At 30.7% G+C, this 27,654-nt stretch overlaps 1 protein-coding gene across 1 annotated transcript in view; it reads left to right on the forward strand.

Annotated features, from left to right (window-relative positions):
* Positions 1–14: 14 nt before the first annotated feature.
* The window catches only part of LOC148619717 (cadherin-23-like), a 44,351-nt gene continuing 16,711 nt past the window's right edge, over positions 15–27,654 (forward strand). The window contains exons 1-15 of the mRNA XM_088579934.1: positions 15–129; positions 2,962–3,096; positions 3,440–3,527; positions 3,815–3,939; positions 4,265–4,465; positions 6,739–6,906; positions 7,505–7,687; positions 10,377–10,441; positions 14,344–14,599; positions 15,064–15,303; positions 17,583–17,655; positions 22,606–23,048; positions 23,825–23,960; positions 25,361–25,567; positions 26,533–26,858. Coding sequence (XP_088436060.1) covers positions 40–129; positions 2,962–3,096; positions 3,440–3,527; positions 3,815–3,939; positions 4,265–4,465; positions 6,739–6,906; positions 7,505–7,687; positions 10,377–10,441; positions 14,344–14,599; positions 15,064–15,303; positions 17,583–17,655; positions 22,606–23,048; positions 23,825–23,960; positions 25,361–25,567; positions 26,533–26,858 — 2,736 coding nt within the window. The 5' untranslated portion in view covers positions 15–39. The remainder of the gene's footprint in view (positions 130–2,961; positions 3,097–3,439; positions 3,528–3,814; positions 3,940–4,264; positions 4,466–6,738; positions 6,907–7,504; positions 7,688–10,376; positions 10,442–14,343; positions 14,600–15,063; positions 15,304–17,582; positions 17,656–22,605; positions 23,049–23,824; positions 23,961–25,360; positions 25,568–26,532; positions 26,859–27,654) is intronic.

The raw sequence follows: 27,654 nt of genomic DNA on the forward strand, positions 1-27,654 counted from the left end.
TATTTATTTCAGTCGTTAAACTTATACAACGGTACCTTCATGCTGAATAGTAGCACAAATACGATCAATTTGGTTGGGCATTTAGATTATGAGACTTTAAGTTTTTACCAATACTTTATAGTCGCAAAGGTGAGATGACCTTTATTCACTCTTGGCAGCAATGGAATATATTTTGTGTATTGTCTTTTTATCTCATAGGAACAACCACACTGTAAGTAAACATGTTCCAAGGACTAATTGAAATTGAAAAGGCCTTTATATACCACTTAATTCATTCGTTTACTTTTTAATCTCTTGTGTAATATTGGAAATTGAATAAAACGATCAAGAAAAATGAATAGAATATATATGTCTGGGAGATCCCTATTCACATGATATAGATAAAAAGTCATGTACTTTAAGTTTTTGTACATGAATTGTTACCTCTTTTTTAAAGAGAATAAATAGTCATACCGATTGGGCAAATTTAATCTTTTTTTTTCTGACAAGAGAACATCATGTACATCAATATTATTGAAATAAAATTATCAAAATTTACAATGCAAACGAACAAAAAAGTACATATTGAAAGACAAAGAGTACTAACTCCAATAAAATACTTGGGTGATATCAAGTGCTCCAGGAGGATGAACTGTTTCTTGCGAATCAAAAGCCGCTTTGTTTGTTTGACGATCACTCCCGTGTACATAAGCACACCTCTTTTCCAACCAGAAGTCGATTGATTGATTGTTGGGGTTTAACGTCCGAGCAGAAAAAAGGGACTATATTAGTCACTTAAGTCATGGAGAAGTTACATTACTAACAACTACAGTAACAATGGCGTTCGTTATAAGGGTAAGAACATTTTCTTGTTTCCATTGAAGGTGGAAGGATGATGCAAACACCAATATGTCCAAAGTGTCCTTGAGATCTTTTGATCGATAGGAGGGGAAATAATAGTAATATCTATGATTATTTACTGACCTTTATATGCTAGTAGTAAAAATTACAGGACTGTGTCAACTAACGCTTATCTCGGTTAAGTAAATTTAGCTTTAAACATTCCTCATAGGAATGTAGGTATAGACCAGCAAGTAGATGTGAACAGTAAGTGTCAATCTGAATTCACAGAATGTACCTATAAAACACTAATACACTAAAATGAACAATCAACGTCTTCAACGTCAGTATACTTGTGGGACTTATAATTGTAGATTTCTCATGGTTTGTGGCAAGTGCCTATACCTGCCCTTCTCGTCCTTGGAAATTGGAGTTCTTATGCATTCAATTCCATGACGGAAGATATAAATAGTCGTTTTTGTTTGTTTGATAAAGATAACAATGATTTATGATTATCTATAATTACGAAAAATACGAGACAACAGCAAAACTGTCAATGGCGATCGAATATTTTTTGTACTCATTAACATTTTAATAATCATGTTTATTTTAATCATTACTTTCACTCATTTTGAGTGATTTGATTTCTTCATTCACTTGCCTGGATCATTTTCCTTTGTAAATATTAAAATATTGAAATTATAATTCGGATGAATGGATTTAGGCAAATGGTTTTCCGCTTAATTTACATTATGATGGTTTGAATTTTGCCTGCCAGTTCAATAAAACATGTATTTTAACTCCAAGGATTCATCTGGTGTGTATGGGTTGCACGCTATACAGATTTATCTCCTTCTAAAGAGTGTTTATATTCTTATCGCTATCCTAGGTTGAAAATGGTCTTCGATTTTTCGACATCAGTTGTAAAATACAAGACGACAAAATTCCAACTTCAGTTTATACCAACCCACAGCGCCTTGTAAAACGGCATCTTTTTTTGTATCAATTGTAAATTGTTTGAAAATGTATTTTTTTGCTTCAGTATTTTAAAAAGTAACAATTTTATTGATTATTTGAGAACTCAGAAATTCTCGGTAGTCATTCCCTATTCGCAATTATTAAGTCTTTTATATTGACGATGACCTAGATTTCAGGGCTCAATGTGGTAAAATCAAATATATGTCTGTGTCAAACCAGGCTATCTCTCAAAAGTTTCGAATCAAGCTGTCACCTAGCTGTCTAAGGTTTACTGATCTGCGTATATGAAAAAGAGTGTAAGAAACAACTGTAAATACCATTGATATTGAAAAATCATCGTCACAGTGTTGTTAAAAGAACATTTTGTTTTGCATCTTCAAATACATTTATGTCATTAGTATCCCTAGATTTGCTTCTTATCACTATCTACTGAAAAATGAAGAGTTTAAAAGAGCACTTTGTTACAAGCTCTTTCAATAGTGTTTCGATAAATTAGCATGACAGCTACAATGGTACAATACACTGGAAGTAACTACAATGTTTGACATTTCCTTTTACTTTGAACGCCATCGGAGTATCGGGCAAGCCAATGTAACGTTTCACCTAAAAATATCATTTTTGTTGTGGTAAGCACACACTGAAGGGTGATTACGTTAGCAATACATAACATATATTAGGTACTTGCTTAGAAGAACAAACATAACATGAAAATAGTTAGCTATTTGGTGAATACTTTCAGAAAACACAGTTTCATGTAAGGCCCTTTTTACTTGAAACTTACTAAAAAAAATCGGTGCATTCCTTCCACAGAGGACATATCATGGAACAGCAGGCCCACTATCAATGCGTTCAACTCCTGTTTATTATTATATATTTCAACCATTTATTTTTACATCTTGAACTTTGAAAATTTCCCTACAGTTGGTTTTAACAGTTAGAGCCTTTTATCACCCGAATTATTCGTCGCAGACAAAGACCGTTAGTCCGGACATTTTGGCCTTTCATTTTGAATAGGTTTTATCCGGATTTTATTTGTATTTAGTTGTAAATATTACCCTCCAATGGTTGTTTCATTAAACTTATTTATTATTCCCATGTAAAGTAAACTAATCTACTTCGAAAATACTTAATTGTGTAATTTTCTTTTTTTTTATATGTTTTAAGGATCATGATCAACAAAATCCTTTGACAAGTTCAGCAAGCCTTGTTATTACAGTGAGAGACGTCCAAGATATGCCCCCGGTTTTTCAAGTTCCTTCATTCAAAACTGCTGTTTACGAAAATCTTCCAAATGGAACAGTAAGTTCAATATTTAATCTAAACCAGAATAGAAATACATCTACAATTTGATTTATTAATTGCTTTTAAAATACACACAAATGTAAGGAAGAACTCGCAACAATAGGAAAGTCCGGTAGTGCCATGACATCTTTAATATTTCCAGATTGATGCGAGACATTTCTCATGTCCAATTTGCAGTTCAACTTGGAAATGAAGAATGTGAAGTTGGAACTGAGAAATGTCACATCACGGGAAATGTAAAAGAAGCTATGGCACTACTGGCTTTTTTAAACAACACATAACATAAAACTGATAAAACAATTTGGCCTATCGTTTACAAAACCTTTTTTTTTTTTTACAGAAAATTGAGTTTGGGGATATTTCAAATATTAGAGCTATAGATGGTGATCATGGAGTACCAAATCATATATCATATGAAATCATACAAGGTATATTTTATCAATTCATTATTCTGGCAGCTTAAAAGTTGATAAAAAATCAATACTGCACTCACTACTTGAACTAGTTATGGTAGAAAGGTTTGAACAAAAATTAAAGATTATTAGGGAGGTCGATCTTTTCGTATAAATTTATCTCGTACTCTTGTAAATTACTTTTGCATTTGTACATAAAAGAAATGCAGTATCAAAACCAGTGGATAAGTATCTGTGCTTTTAGTTTATAAAACTTAGTTAGAACAATTCCAGTCATCTCTCTAGTATTATACCAATTTCAGATAGCAACTGCTCGAATTTATTTTGGATTGACAAAAATTCAGGAGCATTATTTACGAATACAAATAATCTTGACAGGGATAAACCACCAATACCCAGAAGTGGGGTTTGCAGATTGACGATCAATGTAAGTATTAAACAGGCTACATTTTTATTTATACTAGTCTGAATAAACATAATTTGAGAAACAAGTTATTGTACTCTCCGCTTATTGCAAAAGGATGGTTTTATTTCTTTTCCATAGATGTCTTTACTTATATTGGAAGGTGAAAAAGAAACAAAATTTAATGAAACAATTATTTAGTGAAATGGAAGAACATTTTCGTCAAATTGTATAACTTACCATGTTTATGTTTTTTTTTGTTTTTGTTTTTTTTAGAAAACTTAAAAAAAAATAGATATCACTATGATATTTAATCATTTTTCTTAAGTTTGCTTTATACCTATTACAGGCAATGGAAGTAAACACATCTGGTAAACATCAATATGGTGTTGACTCAGCTTCTACAACAGTTGAAATAGAAATTATTGATCTTGACGATAACTCTCCAAAATTTGGTCAAAACGATTTCCACGCAACTGTTAATGAGAATGAAACAAATATAGAACTGAATATCATTGGTGGAAGCATAGCAATTAGTGATATGGATCAGGTAAAATGTGTACAACCTAAGTATGCAAATGAATATCCAATCAACAAACAGGTCTTATTTGTGACACGGGGATTTCATTAATGTCTTGTAGTGAATACGTACAACTCGAAGTTTTTAAGTTATTGTGCTCTAGTTTTATCATAAACCATGTATTTTAAGAGAAAGAAATCACGGGATCCAAGATTTGAAGGTTAACAAAAATAATTTAAGTTAAGGTCAAACACTTGACAAAAATCGATAATTTCAAACAATGTCATTTTTATTATCATACTGCTGATATTGGCAATAATACACAATGCAAGTGTTGCCTGATTTCGATAATTTTTCAAACTTAGCCGCGAAATTTCAAAATTAGTTTGTTGATTAATTTTGCAGTTTTCCATCTCTTTAACTACAGGTCTATGGTACTATCATTCCAGCAACCACTTTACACAAATTTTTAATAATATGTTTTTTGTATGTCATAAGCTTAAAGCGTATAAAATAGACATTAGAATGATAATATCATAGACCTATAATTAAAGAGATGAACTGTGATCGTTGCTTTTTCTTACGTTGAATGAAAGTGTAATATTGGACGACTTGTTATTTACTTACAACCCAGAACACCGTTATCATGTTTTCCATATTGAAAACTAAAAAGGAAGATATACATAAAGACGACAGTCATTTTTATTTCTTGCAGATAAATGTGTGTCGGAACAATTAATTAAAGATTTATATATAGGCAAGCGTATGATAAGCAGTTTATGATACAATCTGATATACAATGACGATAATATTGTACTAAATCTTATGACTCGCTACATGAACGGCTTATTCAAAACGGGTTTGGTTAAATGATGGTAAGAATAACAAATACATGTGGTCGATGATATTCACAGATGGATGTTCAAAAAATGATAAAACGGCGCATTTTCAAGCACTTCCATTTACATGATTTATACAAATAAATTTTATTAAGTTATAACGTCAAGCTTTTTTAATTTTAATTGTAAATAATAGATTTGGATGAACTACATGTGTATTCCATCGAAACAGTTTTATATTTGGAAGTCTTTTAAAAATATAACAATCTTTTGGCATAAAATTTAAAAGTGTATAAGATTCAGTTAAAAACGCTTCCATGTACAATAAAATGCTTAAAAAAGGAAGAAAACCTGCAGTTTTTAAATTAAAGGATTAGTATAAACGTTTCCTTAATTGACCTCGAACTTTAATAAAGTTTAAAACATTTTTAAACCGAAGTGTGGCGAGCCAGGTTCTATAGAGATCTAGTTTATTTTCTAAATAACTTTTGTTAGTATGTGTCTACTGCATTTCGAGAGATATTCTACTTACTAGATGGCTAAGAGGGTTGGAGATAGTAAAATTGAATAAAATTGTCGTGTCTGTATAGGTTCTTTCTGCTTAATCTGTTAATATGTTTGTGCTATCTGAAGTAGCAGATGTGATACGTGAGTTTAAATAAAATGTTTTAGGTTCAGGTTTAAGCTTTCACCCTAAAATGCTTAAATTAGACACTGAAAGTACATTTTCAGGTAAAATCCCCAAATTGCTGTCGACATGAGCCTTTAATTAAACATTAGCTAACTTTCTATAACCATTCTAGAGTCATTTAAACACAAACACATATGCCCATAATCTGACATTTTTTCTAATGATTGGTTATATGAAGACTTCCCTTTCCACTGGTTTCCGATGCCTTTTAGTGTACATATATAGGTGCATTTCAAGGACCAGACAAACAACACATGTAGTCTCTAAAATAGTGGACCTATGCTTTTAAATGTTGTAAGATATGAATTTGGATCCATAGAAGTATGGTTATTTTAATTGTGTAACTTGTGGAGATTGAAACTTCATCACCTTGACTTGCCAAAGCATTAGGGAGTGGGACAGGTTGAAGCTACTATCCCCTGCCTCCTTAGCTATTGAAATACGTAAAAATCAAATAAATGGAACTCGTACACATTATAATGAGGTATTAGAGCAAGGTTATGCCCCTACAATATTTAAGACGACAAAAATTATGTGATCGACAACATGAACTCTTTGAACTTTACCGGTTGATATTCTCAACCATTACTGCAGACATATTCACAGTCTCGTAGCTATTTTGTGGTACTCAAGATAAGACATAATATCAGCCACTGGGCGTGTGTTGCATGTACTAGAAATGCAGAGGGTGCACTGTTAGGATCACACAAAGTATAAAATCATAATTAAATTGGTAATAATCTATATGTATAAGGATTGTTTCTGATTTTAAGGTAAATATCTACAATAAGATGACTATAGTAGTAAATTGGTGGAACGGCTCATCCTTTACGGGAATCAAGCCTGAACCAACTACAATATTTAAGAGTGGAGATATACAACTAAAGTTGGTGAACAATTTCAAGTTTGACTTCGAGAAGGAAAGGTCAACATCCATTAAGGTTGGTTCATTTCGTCTTCTTTTAACATTCTGTTCACAAAAGAATCAATGAAGTAATATGGAGAAAATACAAGTATTTGAATCAATGTGATTAACTTAATGTTTGTATTTATGTCAATTTGTTATTTTGTAATTATTCAATTTTCTTCTTTATTTTTGTTTCGGGATAAACGATGGGTATTTCACGACCTGCTTATAATGAATAATTGTAAAAGGTGTTTTGAAAAGGAAATAAAGTTTAAAAAGAAGTGTTCTTTTAAATGAAACAGAAAAAAATAATCAAATTGTAATGCAAACACAATTTTACTTCTTATTTTTTCCGTGTTCGTAAGGGTTATTCTAAAAAATAAAAATCTTCGATTGAAGGGTCGCTCTTAGAATATAAGTGCTACATGTACACGTTTGTTTTATCGAATTAATTTTGTAATTGTATTTTTGGTATAGGTTATAATCACAACCAAGCAATTTGAATTCGTGACCTCCCTTAACCATAAGATTCCACTCAAATACTCATAATACTGACGAAATGTGTATTATCTTAAATATACAACATTATATCAGTTCTAATATGTCTTTGTCAAAACAAAATGTATTTTCAGGTAATTGCAACAGAGGTAAACAATCGCACTAAGTCAGCCACTGCCAATGTGCATATAGAAATACATGATATCAACGATAATGCACCTGTCTTTACGGAAAATAACTATAAAGGGAATGTTGCAGAGGAATATGGAACTAACCCAAACAGACCTAAAGAAATCAAGACTATACTTTATGTTACAGTGAGTATGCAATGCATAAAGAGGGAACAGGTATAGATATTTTTAGGAGCACCTGATGTGACGTCCTGTTCATTGTTGGAATTTATACTGCTAATGCTTTAGTTTTCTGTTACTTTTTTGTTTACCGTCAGTTTCAATACGTAATTAATGTTATTCGGTCGCTACATTATGTGTTTAGATCAACTCCGGCTGCCACGTTCTGGCCATGTATATGGATTTTGCAGTATTTGAATTGTCTCATTGTTGACGCTTTGGTGTGTATGTTTTGGTGATATTTCATGCAAATAATAAAGAGCAACACTCTTTATAAGTATGTCATAAGAAATATCTCTGAAGACCGCGAACAGAAAAATTAGTTCTATATAAATAAGATATTTTAGCACATATTTTTTTCTTCAATATGTAAATCAGTACTAAGCATATTTTAACAATATGTTTAGAGTGAAATAGTCTAAATGTATGAAGAAAAGGGCTTTGTTAAACATTTGATATTGTTGACAAATTTTCAATACTTTCTATAAAGATTAGATAAAATTGGTTTAAACGATTAATGGCAAAGTTTAATATGCGTGGAGTGTAAAATAGAATGTTTCATTATGTATATTAACACTGTTTACGATTTGAATGATATTGGTGTTAATACTGTTTGGATCACGGTTAGACAAATAAGCTAGGTAAATTACCATAATGGACGGGCGGAGTCAAGCGGCAACTAGCTCTGCTTTAACAGATTGTGATGCAGGTAAAAACAAATGTGTACTTGTTGTTTGGGCAAAACCTTACATTAAAAAAATGGACTGAAAGTTCTTCCCGTTCTTGTTTTTACATCATTGTTGGCAAACAGTAATCAACGATCGCATGCAGAGTGACCAAAACAATGAAAACTACATTCTTTAGTGCCGATGTGGTAGGCGCTATTTTTTTTTCAGATTGCAAGTAAACCTTGTGACCTGTTTATTTTATTTTTACTTCGTTTTGGCATTTGATTTCATTCACTTGAAAATTATGGCAATTACATTTAAGTGGTCAATTTTTCACCATAATGAGGACATTGCCTTTCATCTTCCGAACTTAAGAAGAATCGGATGGTGTTTTATGGAGTTGGGACCACTGTAAGATCAATTTTAACATTTTTGCCACTTTCTTTATATTATTTCAAAACAAATTTCTCAGAACTACCAGACCAGTTGGAACCAAATTGATTTGGTAGAAATATTCAAAGTTAGTACTGTAGTGTTTTGAGGCAAAACAGTAATTTCAAGCGTTTATTTTGATCATAAAAATGTAAACATATTGTCTCATCCTACGTGTGTAGAAGGTTCAAGTTATGTATAAGTATAATTACAGTGAACATTGTGAATATTGTAATAAAAATCAGTAGAAATGGAGACATACTAAAACGAATTACTAAATTACAAATTAAGGACGCCTTTCCAAAACTAACAGCGAAATACTATGATTAATAAGACATCAGGCACTTAGAAACTAGCGTAGTTTGATGATCTAGTTTTTGTGTTGCGGAAATGGCAGCAGGTATGATAATACGACTATATGATATGATTTCAATTTTCTAAGTAAGAGATTCAGACAATTAGCGCATCTAGTGTCTCTGAACATATTGAAACGACTATTGAAAAAGGTCTAGTTTGGATGCAATGCTATAATCGAAACAAGGTTAAAGCATCATCCATGGCCATTAAATGGCAAGGATATTTTAAAATTCAGTCTATTGTGAACATTTTGCTTCACTGGTCAACTCGTAGGTGAGTAACACATTAATAATTCATTTACAACTTGGGCCATTACAATCACTTTTCGTTCATTGTTGTATGTCGTCGACTGTCTTCGTTAAAGTTTTATTTAGATATAACTTCTCTGAAACTGCTCAGATGTTATTGCCAAACATCGGTTCAAGTATCCATTTGGTAGTTACTTTAAATATCGAGTCGATTATGCAGATCAAACAGTACAACATTGCCGGTGATGCTTTTTTGTACCACAATGGTCAAATCACAAATAAACATAAGAGTAAATATAGCGATAAATAAGCGTTATCTTGCTTCTAAAGCTTGAAGAATTTCACTTGTTAGGGTGTATCGTCTATATCATGTTTAATTTTATGAGTAAGTTTACCGGTTGTATAAATAAATCTTTAAATCGATCCATATTTCGTACATTTAGTTATAAGATAACTGTATTTTTTCCTTAATATATTCTTTCATATTAGTAGACTGTAAAAGTCTATGGATGTACATGCCTCCTTACGTAATTTTTTTTTTTTTGATTTTATTAAATAACAATGATTCTAAAGCGTCACTTGATACTGACTTTATCTTTTTAGCAGCTCTGACTTCATTTGCATAATGTCCTGGTCGTCTATTGATGACTACTCCTACCATAGTCGCTGATTTTGTCCTCATCTTTTAGTGTCCTGAATTTTGGTTTACACTACGAAAATACACTACTTTATCATGTAAAACATATTTGGTATAATAATGATGATAATACTTATAATTGAAACAAGAATTATATCTTGTTTTGAAACTGGTTAGATAATTCAACATTACCCACGAAAATAAAATAATTTAAAAACTTAAATGTATATGTGAACTATTCTATAGTAATTAATTATATTACAGTAAATATAAAATCGTCAGACAAAAGTTTATAATTACTATCTATTATATAGGCAACAGATTTAGACACAGGCATTCGTGGTAATATAACATTTAGTTTAGGAGGTGAACATGAACAGTAAGTAGATTTAAAATCGTATTTGTCATAATATATATATATATATATATATATATATATATATATATATATAAGGTTTGTATTTGGCGAGCGATTAATGTAAAAGGAAATACTCCAATTTATACTCCTGGGGGTAGTTATATGATATACAAAAAGCTCATAGGAATGGATGTAGGTCAGATACATGATGTCTTATTTAAGACTGAACGAAAGTTAAGCACGAAGTTAAAAGGGGGATTTTATAAGCCCGCGAACAAAGTCTTGAATAACTTTGGCCGACTTTCCGTCATCCGTAAACAAATGAAAAAAACCAACTGTACGATTCAATTTATCACAATATAGAAAATCATATAATAGGAATCACTACTATAAGTGGTTCTGATTTTTCGCGAAATGCTATCTAAGCTTTTCAATTACTGTTAAATTCTTACATGTATCAATGTTTTATTATCAATAGATAATATGGGTACCAAGAAAAGGTGTTTTTATAGGAAGACACTTAATCCATATGAAAGCAATCTGGTATAATTGGAATTGAAGGGTCATTCCCCATGCTCTATACTTTTTTTTGTAAATACGAAAAACGTTTAATGGCATCAAAGGAGTCATATTGTAATGATTCCTGCCATTTCCGGACGCCTTCATTTCAAATTAAATTTTATGAATTTTTACTTAGTTTATGATATAAAATGTTGATATCTATGATGAATAGAATTGGTCGATTCTTAGGCAAGTGCTAAACTTGTTGATTATTTTATAATTCAAAATTTATATTGGAAAAGGTCAATACCATAAAATGTGTTATGTTAGCAGTTATAATGTAATGAACAGTTACTTATACCAAATTATATGCCTTTTAAGTTTCAGCCAGTACGTATTATCTAAATAATGCTATTACTATTATGGGGGAGAACTTTAAGTTTCACTTTTACTCATACGTGCAATTCAAACAACATCCTTTTCAGTTTTAGAGGGTCCGATTCAGATAATACAATAGGAGCTATGTTTTATTTCGATGCGGTTTAGGTTCTTTGCATCTGAAAATGAACTATGGAACAGTGATCATGTACGTACAGCTTTCCAAACAAATCAGATTCACTTTTAAATTTGAAAACAAAACAGGAAAGACTCAAGACTGCCAAAAAAGAAGAAATTTTATATACTGAAACGTAATATATAATTATTTATTTGCTTGGTTTACTGAAGTGTAAATTGCTTTTTTTTTTTTTTTTTTTTTTTTTTTTTTTTGGTAAGACAATTGCTTTTTTGTTACTTCCTTCACATTACTTTTTGTTGGTATAATGGGGAACCTTACGAGAAATGAATATAAATGTAATAACCGTAGAACTGCCATGCTGTTCATATCACTGTCACCACTTTCATCATAAGCATTGACATTAATATAATTTTTACTCTTGGTTTAGGTGTTTAGGTTTAAAATGAACTAATAAGGAAAAAGGTTATGCACGATAACTAATTGATTATTCTGTTCATTATAGATTTTCTTCATAATATATCGATATTTTTCAAAATGAATTTTAAATTCTGTGATTGGCAGATAGATATAAATATTTTGACTTTTTGGCGGGATAAAGCGTGAGAGTGTAATTACCGAATGTATTTTACAGTGTGAATTATCGAAATTTATTACACTGGACACATTCGATAAAACACTGCTATCTATATAATAGAAGGTTTTCATATAGCGCACTATCTAACATTAAGCGCTTTCCAACATACATAAAACATAATATATCATATAGCAAAGCATATAATATACAATGGATCAAAATCAGTATGAGATCAAAAACTGCATGTAATATGAAAAGCAAGACTACAAAACTTAACCAAAATAGTAGTTCAAAATATGAAATGAAATTAATACGGAATAAAAATTAATTATACGGTGTCTAAATAAAATATTTATACAAAGCTTAAAAGTTGATAATGATTGTTAATAATACTCAAAACTATAATCTAAGAATTTAATTATGCTGTAAGATTGTCAAAATATACTGTTACTAAAAATGTAAAAAAAAGGAATTTACAGTTTAGAATCTTGATATGCAAGTGTATAAAGTTGTGTTTTGAGAGTGTTCTTAAAAGCACAAACTGATTGTTCATTTCCCAAGTGACTAAACAAGTTATTCAACAGCTGATTTGTCAAAACGTCTCTCCCACTTCATATGTCCGTCCAAATATTTAACGGTTCAATCACAAGATATAATTGAGTATCGTCTACAATGCAGTTATATTCCATACTATGTTGTGGAGAAATTTGACCAATCGGTTTTGAAAAAAGAAAATAAAGTCTTGTGCCGAACACAGATCCTTGCGGCACTCCGTATTTGAGATGCATTTCATTTGAATAGATGGTTCCGATTGCAACACATGAACGATTTGTGATATGACCTTATTCACGCTAAACCAGACCCACTTATGCCATAGAAATATTCTTATAGGTGTTAGTACATGCAGGCATGTTTAAACAATGATATTAGAAAAAAAATTAAACAAGTCACTGACAAAATGGCTAAACTATTGGATCCCTGAAAATTCGTTTTTTATTATCTTATAATCACTCTGACCCAAAAGTGGACATTATCGCTCCTGTCCGGGAAAAAATGTTAAATATTCTTTTTCACAAATACACAAGGGATACATTTGAATTATATACAATTTGTGAGTGCAATATGTATAAAAGATAATTTTCTTTGTTATTGGGACAGATTTAATAGGGTAGGGAGTATCATTCTTTAGCCCAAAATGGATTTGAATAAGTTTTATTATGCGTTACGTTGACTCATAAGAAAACGGAAATGATATACAAATTTTAATGTACAAAAGCTTGTTTGAAGTACGGTGTTTTATAACAAATTGCTACTTACAGGGGAAATGGGCGAACATGTGAAATTTTGATAATTTCCCTTTTTATGAAAGGTCATATTTGTCACAGTTTTACTGAGAAGTAAGCGCCTGGTATGAGCAGATATATTAAAATACATGCATTATTAAAACAACGGTACCAAGCATGTTTTTTTTAAACTTCGTTTTATGTGCAAAAATCAACATTGAAATCAATGTTGAGGTATTTTTTCAGCGGTAGGGAAAACAAGTATCTCTTACCTGGGCTCATTAAAAAGCTCCGTTACTATTTAAATGTACAGTATATTACAAAAGCTTGTTTGAACTACGATATTTAGAAAAAAAAGACAATAATAGGTATTGTAGAAAAAGAACTGAAATCCTGAAAATTTCTTTTTTTACAGATTTTAATAATTGTTACCAAAAAGGACAATCTACCGCCTGATTTTATGCGTTTTTCTATGGTAATAGCGAAAATCCCATTTCTGTAGTTTTTGATAATAACCGCTACAAGTTATCACAAGAACACCAGAAATATTAACTATGATAAATTAACCAGAAAATACCAAACAAGATATGTTTTACAGAAACATGCATACTCTACTGTTTTAACATTGAAAAAAAGTGTTATTTTAAGTGATTGTTCGTTGGGGTAGGTGTATATATTTTGCATTTAACTCATATACCGTAAGTGTTACCACAAGTTTCTTGGTATCTTTTTAATGTTACGACATATGGCTGTATGACAATATCAACAAATGTTTAGTTTTCTTCAAACTTAACGTTGTAAGAAAACTTGGCACCCCAAACAACAGAGTCACAAAAATCTTGGCTTTTTGACCCTGTTGGTTACAAATATTTCCTTATACTGAAAAATGATTTAAAATTATATTTAGAGACAATTTAATTCGGTATGTATAAAGGTACCTGAACAAATTATATTTTGGTTGATGAGTGGGAGCACGGTGGACTCTTCCAGTCCATAGACTATAACATAAACCCTTTTATTTCAGAGATTTTACCTCTTTTCTTTAAAGCTTTTCAATCGAAAAAATAAATGGTACAACAGGCGAAGTTAAGACTAAATTCATCGAAAGCCGTCCTTTAGATAGAGAAACAAAGGATCAGTACGCAATAACTGTTATTGCTGAAGACGGAGAGAAGAAGAGGAGCACTGCACAGCTGACAATAAAAGTGTCAGACATAAATGACAATAAACCAATGTTCATGCAGGAATACAGCCAAATTTCTATAGACGAAAACAAAAAAGATTTTGGAAACTTTGAATTCAAGGTAGATTTTTTTAAATTAAAATTTGTGCATTCAATTTACAATAAATAAGTAAAAGTAGAATAGGTACAACAAATTTTATTTACTTACTTGGCTTTAGACATTTTCTTGCTATTGAACCATCTAAAAAATATATTATTAAAATGTTTTCAAATTCAGAACAAGGAACATTAAATGTTTTGAAAATAAACAAATAGCTGTATCATAAAAAATCATTTTATTTAAAGAATGTTTCTTTTAAAGCGTAAACTGCGGCAAACCGTGATGTTTGTATTACCTGTTCAAAACTAAAATTAAAACCATTCCTTACGATTTAATTTCTAATGGATTCAAATCTAATTTGACGCTGATGACGTCATCGTTCCAAAACAAGATATTCAATATAACTTGGTTTGCTTAAAAAAAAACAACCAATCCAAAATGCGTGTTACAAATCTAATTAAGTAATAGCTTAATAATTATTTTAGGCACATGACAATGACCAGAAAGACTCAAATAACTCAAAAGTGCAATACAAGTTACATACCCCAGACTATTTAAGGAATAATATAACTATACACATGTCAACAGGAAGATTGGGATTAAATTCGCCTTTAGATTATGAAGATCTGAGAAGTTCTAACGGTGCTATAAGGTTGACGGTGGAAGCATATGATTTAGGCAACCCGTCTTTATCGGCAAATACATCCGTTACTATTAATGTACAGGTACTGTATTGTAAACAGTTTTCAACAAATAATATTTTTTTTTCGATACTATACATTATACGGAACATACTAAAATGATTTAAAAGTCCATGAGAGTGCTTTTTTAGTTGGGTCAATTTGAATATTTGTAATTTTGAATGCATATTCTTAAAATCTGCATACATTTTTATAATCACTTTTTGATACAAAATAAAATACATGGACGAACTTTATTGATTCATTTAAAATCATGTGGTCATTTCTTGAATGTACTTGAGTAGGTGCAATTCAGTGTTCGTTTGCATTTTTTGACTAGTCAAACCAATTTTAACTTTAAAATAGCAAATATGTTTCTATTTTCTATGTTTTTCAATGTACTGTAGGAGCGCCGTTGTACAAATGAGCTCGTCTACAGTTTGTTGTTGTAACTTTTTTCTAGATTGCCTAATATTTATCTTTTTGGTTGAAATGCACTGCACAAGTTCTTTAAAAGCTAGATAATTGATCATTTCGGTTGTCCAATGACATGACATTAAAAACATTTGCATATGATCAATCTAATCCTGCAGCAAAAAAGCGAATTTTTTTTCGCTCCAATGTAAACAAACAAGTGGTCAAACTGGAAAAAGAAGTAAACAAAAAGAAGGGAAGCTTTCAGATTAATTAGTGGATAAAAAATGCAAAGCTGCGAATTATAATATTCTGATTGGAATGTTCTGGTGTCGTTAAATCTGATAAACAATTCGCCATAATTGTTGTTTAGATGTAAGATTCGGAATACTTGAGATGTGTTCAGAAATAGTACATACCTTCCGTTGATATTTTGTTTTTTTTTTTTTATAAATTATAAAATTTGAAATTTAAAAAAAAGCATTTTTAGCTTATAAAAATACTTTTATTTTAATTATATCTACAGTAGAAAACCCCAAAAAGTTAAGTATTTGACTATGGAAAAGTGAAAGTAGAAATATAACGCTAATATTTGTAAAATAGTCAGACTTTTCAACAATATTTATTCTTCTAACATTTGTTTAATGATATCTGAAAACCAGCAATGAAGCTTATACATTTTTTGTTCACCCTTATGATGGCAATTTAAAGGAAAACACCAGGAGCTGGGAATAAAAATGAAATAGGGAATAAATACTTTTACTGTTTTCATACCAAATACAATTTTAGTTTAGCACTTGGAAGTACATAATTATTCAGGTTTTGTCATATAAACATTTATGTAAAACTAAAAACTAATTTTTTTTCAAACCAGACACAATTTATATAAAAAAGTATTCATAGAATATTTTCCTATTGTCGAAATCCATGATATGAAAAAGCAGGCAAAATGAGATATACTGTAATGATAAACGATTTCGTGCAAGCTGTTATCAGTAAAGTCATCTCTATTTCTTTTTTTTAACTGTTTCGTTTAAAATTGAAATTAAAAGATTTATTATCATGTCTGTTGAAGAACGCTTAATATTGCAACTGGTCTCTGTTCCATCAGTCAACTTTCATTTAGTTTGAATATTTGTATGATTTGTTTGTTGAAATGAAATTTAGCTTGTTGATAACCTAATTGTACATGGACTGTGAGCATACCTTTTCATTAATTTGTTTTTATTTATTTACGACATTAAATGAAAAGCTTTCAAGAAACTCAAAACATTAAACTAAAAATAAGTTATACTATCATCTGGGTTGAACTTTAAAATAATTCATATGCTTCAAAACGCAATAAACTGTCGCATGCTTTAACATAAAGATCAACCTCTACGCTTACAGTACTCACCTAAAGTGAAGCTCGTGTTTAACTAAGGCAATGAACATGCGTATAGTATATAATATAAGGTCACGTAAATTCGATGCTATTTTTTTTCTTGTATATTTTTTTACGAAAGCTTGTTTAAACTGATGATATTATTTTATTTGAGCATTTCTTTCCTCTCCTGATTTTCTTCTTCATGAGAATGAACTATTATTCATGATTATGGTTACTTATTCTTGTAGAGTCTTGTCTGTAGTGATAAATAATATCAAGTATGGATAACAATAACTGTCTCTTTTGTTTTTTGTTTTTATTTTTGTTTTGTTTTGTTTTGTTTTGTTTTTCTTACCTTTACTTAATGTTTTCATTACTATGGTGCATCTGCTTTCTAGGAATCTATCAGGTTACAATGACCAACTTGACACGACAGCTATTGCCACTACTTTACAGATGTAAATCTCTGAACATTGCTTGGTTTCATGGTAAACACAAATAGTACGTTGTAACTAGTAGTTTATAAATATAAGTTTATTTACAGGATATTAATGATCACGACCCGATCTTCTCTAGTAATGTTTATATCATGTCAGTAGTGGAAAATTCAGACGAAGGTAAGTATATCCAGTTTTTTTAAGTAATAAAAGAGTTTCATTTTAAACTAATTTGCTATACGGTATTTGACTGGTTCATCTATTTTAGGCAAATTATAATAAATTAAATACACTAATAAAGTCATTAATGCCGATTGGTCTACATTCTTCGATTCAAATAATACCTAACTAAGTAACGTTTTGATTAAGGGACAAATCTTAATGTTTACGTAAATTAATTAGAAATAAGATTCGAATTTAATTTCAAATCAATTCCATTACAAATCTTAAATTATATTGGATGACTTGGTCAAAAATGAAAAAAAATGATAATTTGTTTCAGAAGAAGGGTCAATTAAGCTATAAAACATTATGACAAAAAGATTTGCAACAGTCTCTTTCGATAAACTTTACTAACTTTCACTCACTGTCATGTTCATTATCCCTTGTTGTTTACACTACAAAAGTATAGTTGCGATCACTTCTAACCTCTCTTTGATTCTGTCAGGATTCGCTGTCATAGAACAATTTTAAACTGTCAGAAACTGTTCTGACCCACGACACACCTTGTCACGGTCTGTCAGGGCTTTGGACAAGCTCTGTGTTTACCCGTCATGGGTCCTGACACTCTCCTGTCAGGAACTATTCTATATAGAACAGATACGTGGGTTAGAAGAGTTACATACAGTACATGCAGTTGATTCCGAAAAAAAGTCGTAGCACCCGAATCCCGATTCGTACGACGGGAAGGAAGCCTTGCTATGTTTGAACTTCATAGTCTTTTTCAATTTTTGACCTGACGTTTATGTATGGCATGTAGTACCAACAAAAATATTGCTTGTCGTACCTATTACGCCCCTGACTTTAAAGAATTTGGACTGATCTGTTGTTGTTGCAGGCATCAGTATGATACAGAGTACTTATATTGACAATTTCAAACATTTTATACAGAAATTTTAGATCTTTATGAGTGTTTACTCATACATTGTTGAAGAATTTTGACTGAAATATATTAGTCGCAGTCACCTACATGATAATTATATCACGAAATAAGCATTTTAGTAAATAACTGTAGACCCTCAAGAAAATTAAAAGTGTGCGCACTCGTATATTAACAGGAATATGACATTTTTGAAGAATTTTGATTCAAATGTATGTGTCGCAGCCACATATATGATATTTATATTGAAAACATTAGCATTTTAGTAATTAATTTTAGACCCTCATGGAAATTAAAAGTATGTGCACTCATACATTATGCTGAAATATGACATTTTTTAAGAATTTTGACTGAAATATATGTGTCACAGTCACCCAAATGATAATTATATTGAAAAAAATAGCATTTTAGTTAATGAATTTAGACCCTTTTGGGTATTAGAAGTGTGCGCGCTCATACATTTTGCAAGAATATGAAATTTTTAAAGAATTTTGGCTCAAATTAATGTGCCACAGCCACCCACATGATAGTTATATTGAAAAATGTAGCATTTTATTTAATGAATTTAGACCCTTTTGGATATTAGAAGTGTGTGCACTCATACATTTTGCAAGAATATGAAATCTTTAAATAATTTGGCTCAAATTAATGTGCCGCAGTCACCCATATGATAATTATATTGAAAACATTAGCATTTTAGTTACTTAATTTGTACCCTTTTGGATATTAGAAGTGTGTGCACTCATACATTTTGCAAGAATATGCAATTTTTAAAGAATTTTGATTTAAATTAATGTGTCTCAGCCAACCACATCATAGTTATATTGAAAAATTTAGTATTTTAGTTATAAATTTTAGACCCTCATGGAAATTAAAAGTGCGTGCACTCATACATTATGTTGAAGTATGACAGTTTTGAAGAATTTGACTGAGATATATGTGTCACAGTTACCCATATGATAATTATATGGAAAGATTAGCATTTTAGTCAAAAATTTTAGACCCTCGTGGAAATTAATAGTGCTCCCACTCATACGTTTTGCAAGAATATGATATTTTTTAAAGAATTTTGACTCAAATTAATATATCGCACTGTATGATAGTTTTATTGAAAAAAATAATCATTTAAGACATTAATATTAGACCCTTTTGGAATTTAAAAGTGTTCACATTCATACATCATGCAAAAATATGTAAAGTTCAAGAATGAATTTTTGATTGAAATAAATGTGTCGTAGTATACTTATATTTACAATTTTTGCATATTTTACAGTAATTTTTCACTGGTATGGAATTTAAAAGTGCTGATACTCATACATTTTGCAAGAATATGACATTTTCAAGGAATTTTGACTCAAATTAATGTCTCAGCCACCTACATGATAGTTATATTGAAAATTTTAGTTTTTCAGTCAGTAGTTTAAGACCATTATGTAAAATAAAACTGCTCGCACTCACACATTTTGAAGAATTAGTGGAATTTTACTTACATACAGGAGTCTCAATCAATAATACGAAACTGACATTTATAATTTTTACATTTTCTACATATAAGACCATAGGTAAACTGGAAGTGCTCATTCTCATATTCGTTGCTTAAATTGGCATTTTGAAGAATTTTTACCGAAATATTTAGGTATCGGTCACCCATTTTGATGCTGAAATTGTCAATTTTAACATGTTATAGAATGGATTGTGACCCTTAAGTTATTCAAAAGTAGCTTTCACTCAAAACGTACTTTGTCTTGGACTTCGTTAGACTTACCAAACATCTGAGAGTTATCGGTTACCGTTTTTACACTTAGAACAGAAACATAGACCTTTAATTTTATAATTAAATAATTTAATTGAATTACAGGTCTATGACAAAATGTAAAAACATTATACATGTAAACAATGATAATTTTTGAACGAAGAAAATTGGAACATAAACAACAATCGAGTGATTGTGGGATGATGATCACGACGAGCTCTATATAATTGAAATTCAATGTAAATTTTGAAATCAAGATTTTTTTCCTAATCGGATTTACTAATTTACATTAGTCATACATTTTCCGATATTAATTGCGGTCTTCCTGTTCTAAATTACGTCACACACAACAGAAAGGCGCTGTCCAGGGGTATGACATTTTATAACAGATTTTCGTATTTTCTTTGTCACGACCTAGGACAGTTTATGTCGTGATCTGTAAGGGAATAGGGCAGAATGTGTCCTGACCCAGGACAGCCTCTTTCAGACCCTGTCAGGATCTGTCAGGAATTCTGTTCTCACTACTGTCGTAGAACAGTTTTCCTGACAGATACTTACAGAATTTAAGAGAGGCTAAAAAGTTATCGCAACTGTAGAATCTGAAAAAAAAAATCATCTCACGTTAAACCGCTGAGTGGGGAATGAAGATATTCAAATATCTGTTTGTAAAATAGATGAAGACATTTGTTGCTTTAAATGGATTCCGGTCAAAGACATGCATAGTTCAAAAATGTTTATCTTTAATTTAAGGATACAATAAACACTTGAAACAACAGATTAGTAAAGAAATAAGTTGGAGAGTTTGAATACATACCAAATTTGGGGAAAAAAACAATTGTTGAAAAAGTGGTGTCAATAACGTGTTTGCTTAATTTACATTTTGGGAAAAAAATAATAAGATATTCTGTTCTTTATTCCGTTAAACCAATCTGAAAACAATATTTTTAATTTTCAAACATATATGTGTTTACTTTGCAATAAACACCCCAATGCCCAATCTAATACTATTTTAGTATCATGACCCCATCTGTAGCAATGTACTTAGTACAAATATATACAATGTATATACAATAGTATGTCATCCACCAAAAAGTATAAAAGAGTATGTGTTGAAACTACTTTTTCAATTCTGTATGCCACTGTTTTATTTTTGGGATCAGATAAAATACCAACACTATAGCTTATTAAACCAATTTTAAGGAGACCAACGAAATGCTTCAACACAACATTTCTTTGTTTTTTTTTTACATTACCATATTCATTTACATTTTACTCGTAGAAACTTGACATACATGTACAATACACATTTTCAAAACTTATCTTATCTGTGCTATTTTAGTGCTGGAGGTCTGAACTTCTGTAATGCAGAAATCAAACGTAGAAAACAGATTTGGTCCGAATCATAATAACCACATTTAAAAACAAGAAACGCGAATATTTAAATAAAATAACAAAATAAAATAACTCCAATATTTTCTGAAATCTTAGGAAGTTTTAAAAAGTTTGCATTACATAAAAAAGTAATAGAAAAAACCATATGCGACAAGCTACATGCTGACAAAATATATAGTACTTTACATATTTGACAATGCAACAAACACCACTGATATATATATATATATATATATATATATATATATATTTCAGCTTATGCAATTTTCAACCTTACAAGGAAAGTCCAAGATAATAAACTTTATCTATCTATGTTGTAATATGATTACTTAGATTAATAGTAGAATGTACTGATGATGGAGAAGAGGTGCCCTTAAAAACAGGGTGCTTTTTTAAATGTGGTAATAACATGTTTGTAAGAAAGTTGTTATTCAAATGTGAAACACTTTTCCTGAGCATGATACAAAAATAAACCCTGTTAAGTTTCGATACATTCATTCCCGTAATGTATGTACTTTCTGTCCCTTCACTATCTTATAGTTTTTTCAATAACTCTTGTGATGAATACTAAAAAACAATACGTGAAAGAGTCGATTGATGGTTCAACAACTTTTCCTATAAGTCTAATTTACAGAGGTGACCATATTGAGTATTATGCCCAAAAGATAATTTCTACAATAGTAAAAATATAATGTTTTGTTGTGTAAATAAGTCGTGTACATCTTCATCAAATTTATTTGGTTGATTGATTGTTGGAGTTTAACGCCCGAGCAGCAATATTTCAGTTATATTCAGGCGAGAAAACATTTTTTTTATGTGGAAACCAATACTTAATGGATAAATCAATGTATTTATAATTTGTTATATTTTGAATAAAATATTTTAGGTACATTCGTTGGATCTGTATCTGCTGTCGACTCTGATGGAACAAGTATAAATAATAAAGTTAGATACTACATTTATAGTGGAGTTGGATCAGATAAATTCCGTATGAATAGAGAAAACGGACGTATAACTGTTGACAAAAACGCGCGAATTGACAGAGAAACGTATAAACAATATGAACTAACAATTATAGCCTATGATACGGGTATTCCTCAAAAAAATGATACTACACTTGTTAACATTAACATTATAGATGAAAACGATGTTAGACCCACATTTTCACAGGAATTTTACGTCGCAAATATCAATGAAAGTGATCCAGTAAACAAAGAAATTATTGACTGCAAAGCGAGTGATATTGATATGTATCCTGTTTTGGAATATTCCATTATCAGCGCTAGCCCCGACGTTTACACTGGCAAGTCAGGAAATAAGAGTGTAGAGGTAGATATGTTTGATCTTTCTGTTGTTCCATCATATCAAAACAATATATCATAAATACTGGCTGGTTTCAAGGGTAAGATTGTTGATGCTTTCAAAATTAAAGGTACCAGAACACTAATATTACATTTATAAACTTCCCATTGACACATGACACGAACCCAATTCCCCGTTGTCCCCATACCATTCCCCATTGTGAATTCCTTACTTTGAAAAGAAAATCCCTTACTCCATAAAATTTGCACAGGGTTTTTCTTAATAGTTTCTTACACAATGAAGAGAATGGTTATACTGAACTAATAACCATTAAGCAAAAGTCGAAAGACATTGTTTAGAAGGAAATGACAATGTCAAGGAAAAATCAGATGTTTGGAAATAATTGCAATGGTCCTGGTGTGGTAAAGGCATATTTTGTATTCTCCAACATTTAAACTATTTTTTTTTTTTTTGGAATTCATTACATTTTTGCAACACTGATTTACCTATTCTCCATTCTGTTTTTTAAATTTGTCTCTCTGATAAAGGTTTTCTTTGATTTATAATATGACAAATGGGACCGACACATCATAAACCCATACAAAGCAAAATCGGGACCTAAACTATATATATATAGAATTATGCAAAGTAATATATGCATAAATTTTTTTTCTGATTTTGTTTTCAAATTCATATATTTTATGTACAAATTTCTTTGAATGATACAGGCATTTCTGCCTAATCATATTTGCCCAATCTGATTCGGTGAATATAAGATAATATTTCGTATTACATTTCTTTAGGATTTATTTTATATAACAAACCAAGGAACCATAAAGTTAAAAACAAAGATAGACAGAGAAAAAATTTCAAAAGTGATTTTAACATTAAACGTAACAGATGTAAATGGAACTGCCAACACGCCACAGACTGCTACAGGTACGATATGTTTTTGTTCCGTTGTACAATTTAATTTTATTATTATTATTATTATTATTATTATTATTATTATTATTATTATTGATAACATCATATTTTGGCGGGGGGTGGGCAAATAATTTAATAATTTTATTTTTGTTTCAATTGTAATGATGGTGTTTCACTCCGTCTACTTTGCTTTCATCTGTGGCAACATCTCTTCAGCACCTGCGTATTGAGTTTTCATATCACAACTTATACAATATGCCAGAGCTTGCTGTAACTACGACTTTTGTATCGCGGTGCTAGACTTACATTTAGGCATCTGGAACATAGTTATATTGCTACAAGATTGAAGTTGTCACTAAAGAAGTTTTATGATCGTCATCATGAACCCGTGGAACGTTACGGTGTATCTATATGCACTATGAAAACATATTTGTTCAACGTTTCATAGTTTTACTTTCCTCTTTCGTCTACCCTGGACTTGACTTTTTTGTTAGCAACTCGGCTGGTGTTTCTAGGGGAACAATGTTTGTGGATAAGAGACACAAGGGAAGATAATGTAAACTTATATACTGCCGCGGAGGGAACGACCAAAAATTTGCATCGCAAATTTGACAGTTCTAACATCGTTGGGAATTTTTCATATCTTCTACATATATCTATATATATAAACGTCTCGAAGTCGAACTCGTACCGCTGTGACATCTATGGCAAGACCGTTTGCACAGTCCAGCGCCCGAGACCAGTCAGCCAGCTTGACTATATGATATAGCTTTCGCTGGCCGGGTCATTCCTCCTCGTAGGATTAATCTAGGCTATAACTTAGTACACAATGTATGGTAGTACGGGACAGCTCATCTAGGTGTTATTATGTAGGATAGGGAAAAACATATTGTCTCTGTGAAAAATGTTACCAAACGGCTTTGGAATATAATATCTTACGTCAAAATAATATCAATAAACCAAACAACACGAATGGAAAATTGTATTTATGTGAATCAGTCGCAAATTGAAAAAAAAAATTTTGAGGAATACTCAGTAAAACTGTCAGATCTTGTTGATTACTGACACTTCAAAGTTGATATGTTATGGTAAGCGAAACGCACCTTATCAAATACCTTTCAAGAAATATATATGTCACCGGTTGGAGAGGTACCACTTTTCTGGGTGCAAGCGTAAAATAAAGAGAAAAAAATATTTTTTAAGTAAATTATTTTTCCTGTTTTAGTAAATCTCGTGTCGCAAATTTCCACAGATGCATCAACAGCGAATATACATTATTGTAAAATGGCTTTAGGTCAATATAAAAATATACCGGATTTTTCATCGAATACATAGTAATGACCAACAGGTACACAATTTAAGAAAAAAAGAGATTTCTTACATTACTTCAACTCTTTGTCATCTATTTTCAGTATCATTGACTATAACTGTCGAGGATTCAAATGACAATGACCCTGTCTTTTCGCCAATTGAAGAAGACAAGTTGAATATTACTGAAGGATTGCTTGGTGGAATAGTTTTTACACTTTCAGCAACAGACAAAGATTTAAACAGCGTTTTATCATATGCAATTACGAAAGATCCGTCTAAAGCTTTTTATATAGATGATCCACTTAAAGGTAATTCATTTCAAACCAAAAGCTTCAAGCACTGTTGTAACATATCACCCCAAGCAGTAAGTTTTTGGATATACACATAGGTTTTTTTCTAAACCATTTCGTCTAAACTTCTTGTTTAAGTAAGTATAGTTTATAGAATTGCAAGTGTTGAGTGCATATGCATGGGTTTACGAGTGGTACCACTTTAATTGATATCTATTGCTTCCATCCATCAATAAGTCAAATTGTTATTCCTACATTTTGTTAAGCATTTTTGACACTTAGATACCGCGGCTCCGATGGGTATACTGTTTCATTACTTAACAATGTAGAATATTTAGATAAAAAAAGAAGATAATTGGTATATGCATAACGGCTTTTTTCTAGTAAATATAAAGTGCCGACACTGCAAATGGTAGACAATTGAACAGAACAAACGATGATTTGAAATGTATATACACCCTATTGTTATGTTGTTATTGTCCTAATTCAGATCTTTATTTTGTAGAAAAAATATTTCCCACTTATATCAAGCAAATTAAGAACAATATTTATTGTAGAGTGCCTACATAACGTACATTCTATGCAAATTTGTTCTTTCAATGATATTATCCAAAGTATGAGCTGTATTGAAAATCTCCACACAAAAGTTTTCGAAGAGCTTTTTTTTGATTACACTGTACTATACATGTTCAATTTATTTATCAAAAAGTTTTTTTTTCAAATTACCCCCCGCTGCTTTGCTATAAAAGTATTTTGCCAAAATATGTCTATTTTTAGAGGAAACTTTGGGAAACTCAAAATTAAATCAATACATTTGGTTTGTAATGATCTGATCTATTATGATCTAAACATTTCTGAGAAAAATGTTTTTAGCAGGATTGTTCTTTCGATCTATGACTTTATTATTTTCTATAAGAAAAAAAACCGAATTTAACGGAAAAGCACAAAGCAATAGACATTTCAATTTTTTTATATTTTTGTAGGTACTATTCGAAGAAGAAGCAACATTGATTTAGATCGTGAGAGTCAAGCAACTCTGCTAATTACAGTTTCAGTGAATGACGGATTACACGAAGCCCAGAACAATATTACATTTATTCTGCAGGACATAAACGACAATTATCCTTTGTTTACTAATAAAACCTATACAACAAATTTGACGGAGAATAACGGCACTTCAACATACAGTAATAAATCTGTCTTTATTCTTACTGCTTCTGACAAAGATTTTGGCGTCAATGCTAAATTGTCGTACTCTATTGTCAGTGGAAATAAAGGAAACGTGTTTAAGATTCATGACAAATTCAAGGTAAGCATAAATACAGCACGCACAATTTTTTCATTGATATCATAATGCTGCCATCACATTCAGGATAAGGAAAACTAATTTTGTTTTCTTGCGGTTTCTTATGTTCTTCCAGTTAAATTCTTTGGATGACATAAATAAAGAAGTTGTTATCAAAACAATTTAAAAGAAACTGCAAGACATCGTCACTATATTTTCAAATGAAGCCAACGATTAACCAAAGAAACACATACGCTTATGATTTTAAAAAGATACACTTTTAAATGAAATGAAAACAGAAATTCCTAACTGTGGGGGAGCAAAATCTCTATATGCAATGTATGCATTTGATTGTTACATTTCATACATAAAATAACATGCTTACTTGCTTGCACTTCATTTAAGTCCAATGCATATTATTAAAGAGGCATTCTTAATAAATTCCTCTTAAATTAGAAAAGGCACACAAAATAATTGTGTGAATTGTAATAAATTAAAAAGTTTTGTTGTTTGTCAGAACAAGTAAAAGCGATTTAGAAAATACTGGTTATATAAGGGATATAAAGTGTACAATATGGCAGAAATACTTTTAAAAATAGAATTAAACTTATATGCTTTGATTATATCACATCATCGTAAACTCAAAGACAATTCTGAATAGAATTTTGTCACAGAAGTTACCTTTGGAGATTTTAAGTAGTAGTTGAAAAATTAATTCAACTAATTTCATTTTGTTTGACGCTTTGGTAAACGCGTACCAAAATGCCTATATAGTTTAGTAACTGTCCACATACGAATCACGCAGAGGTAATTTCAGGGT

Source organism: Perna viridis, chromosome 4 (genome assembly GCF_037379345.1).
Source record: "Perna viridis isolate PV_CMFRI_1.1 ecotype Kerala chromosome 4, ASM3737934v1, whole genome shotgun sequence".
Taxonomy (NCBI): domain Eukaryota; kingdom Metazoa; phylum Mollusca; class Bivalvia; order Mytilida; family Mytilidae; genus Perna; species Perna viridis.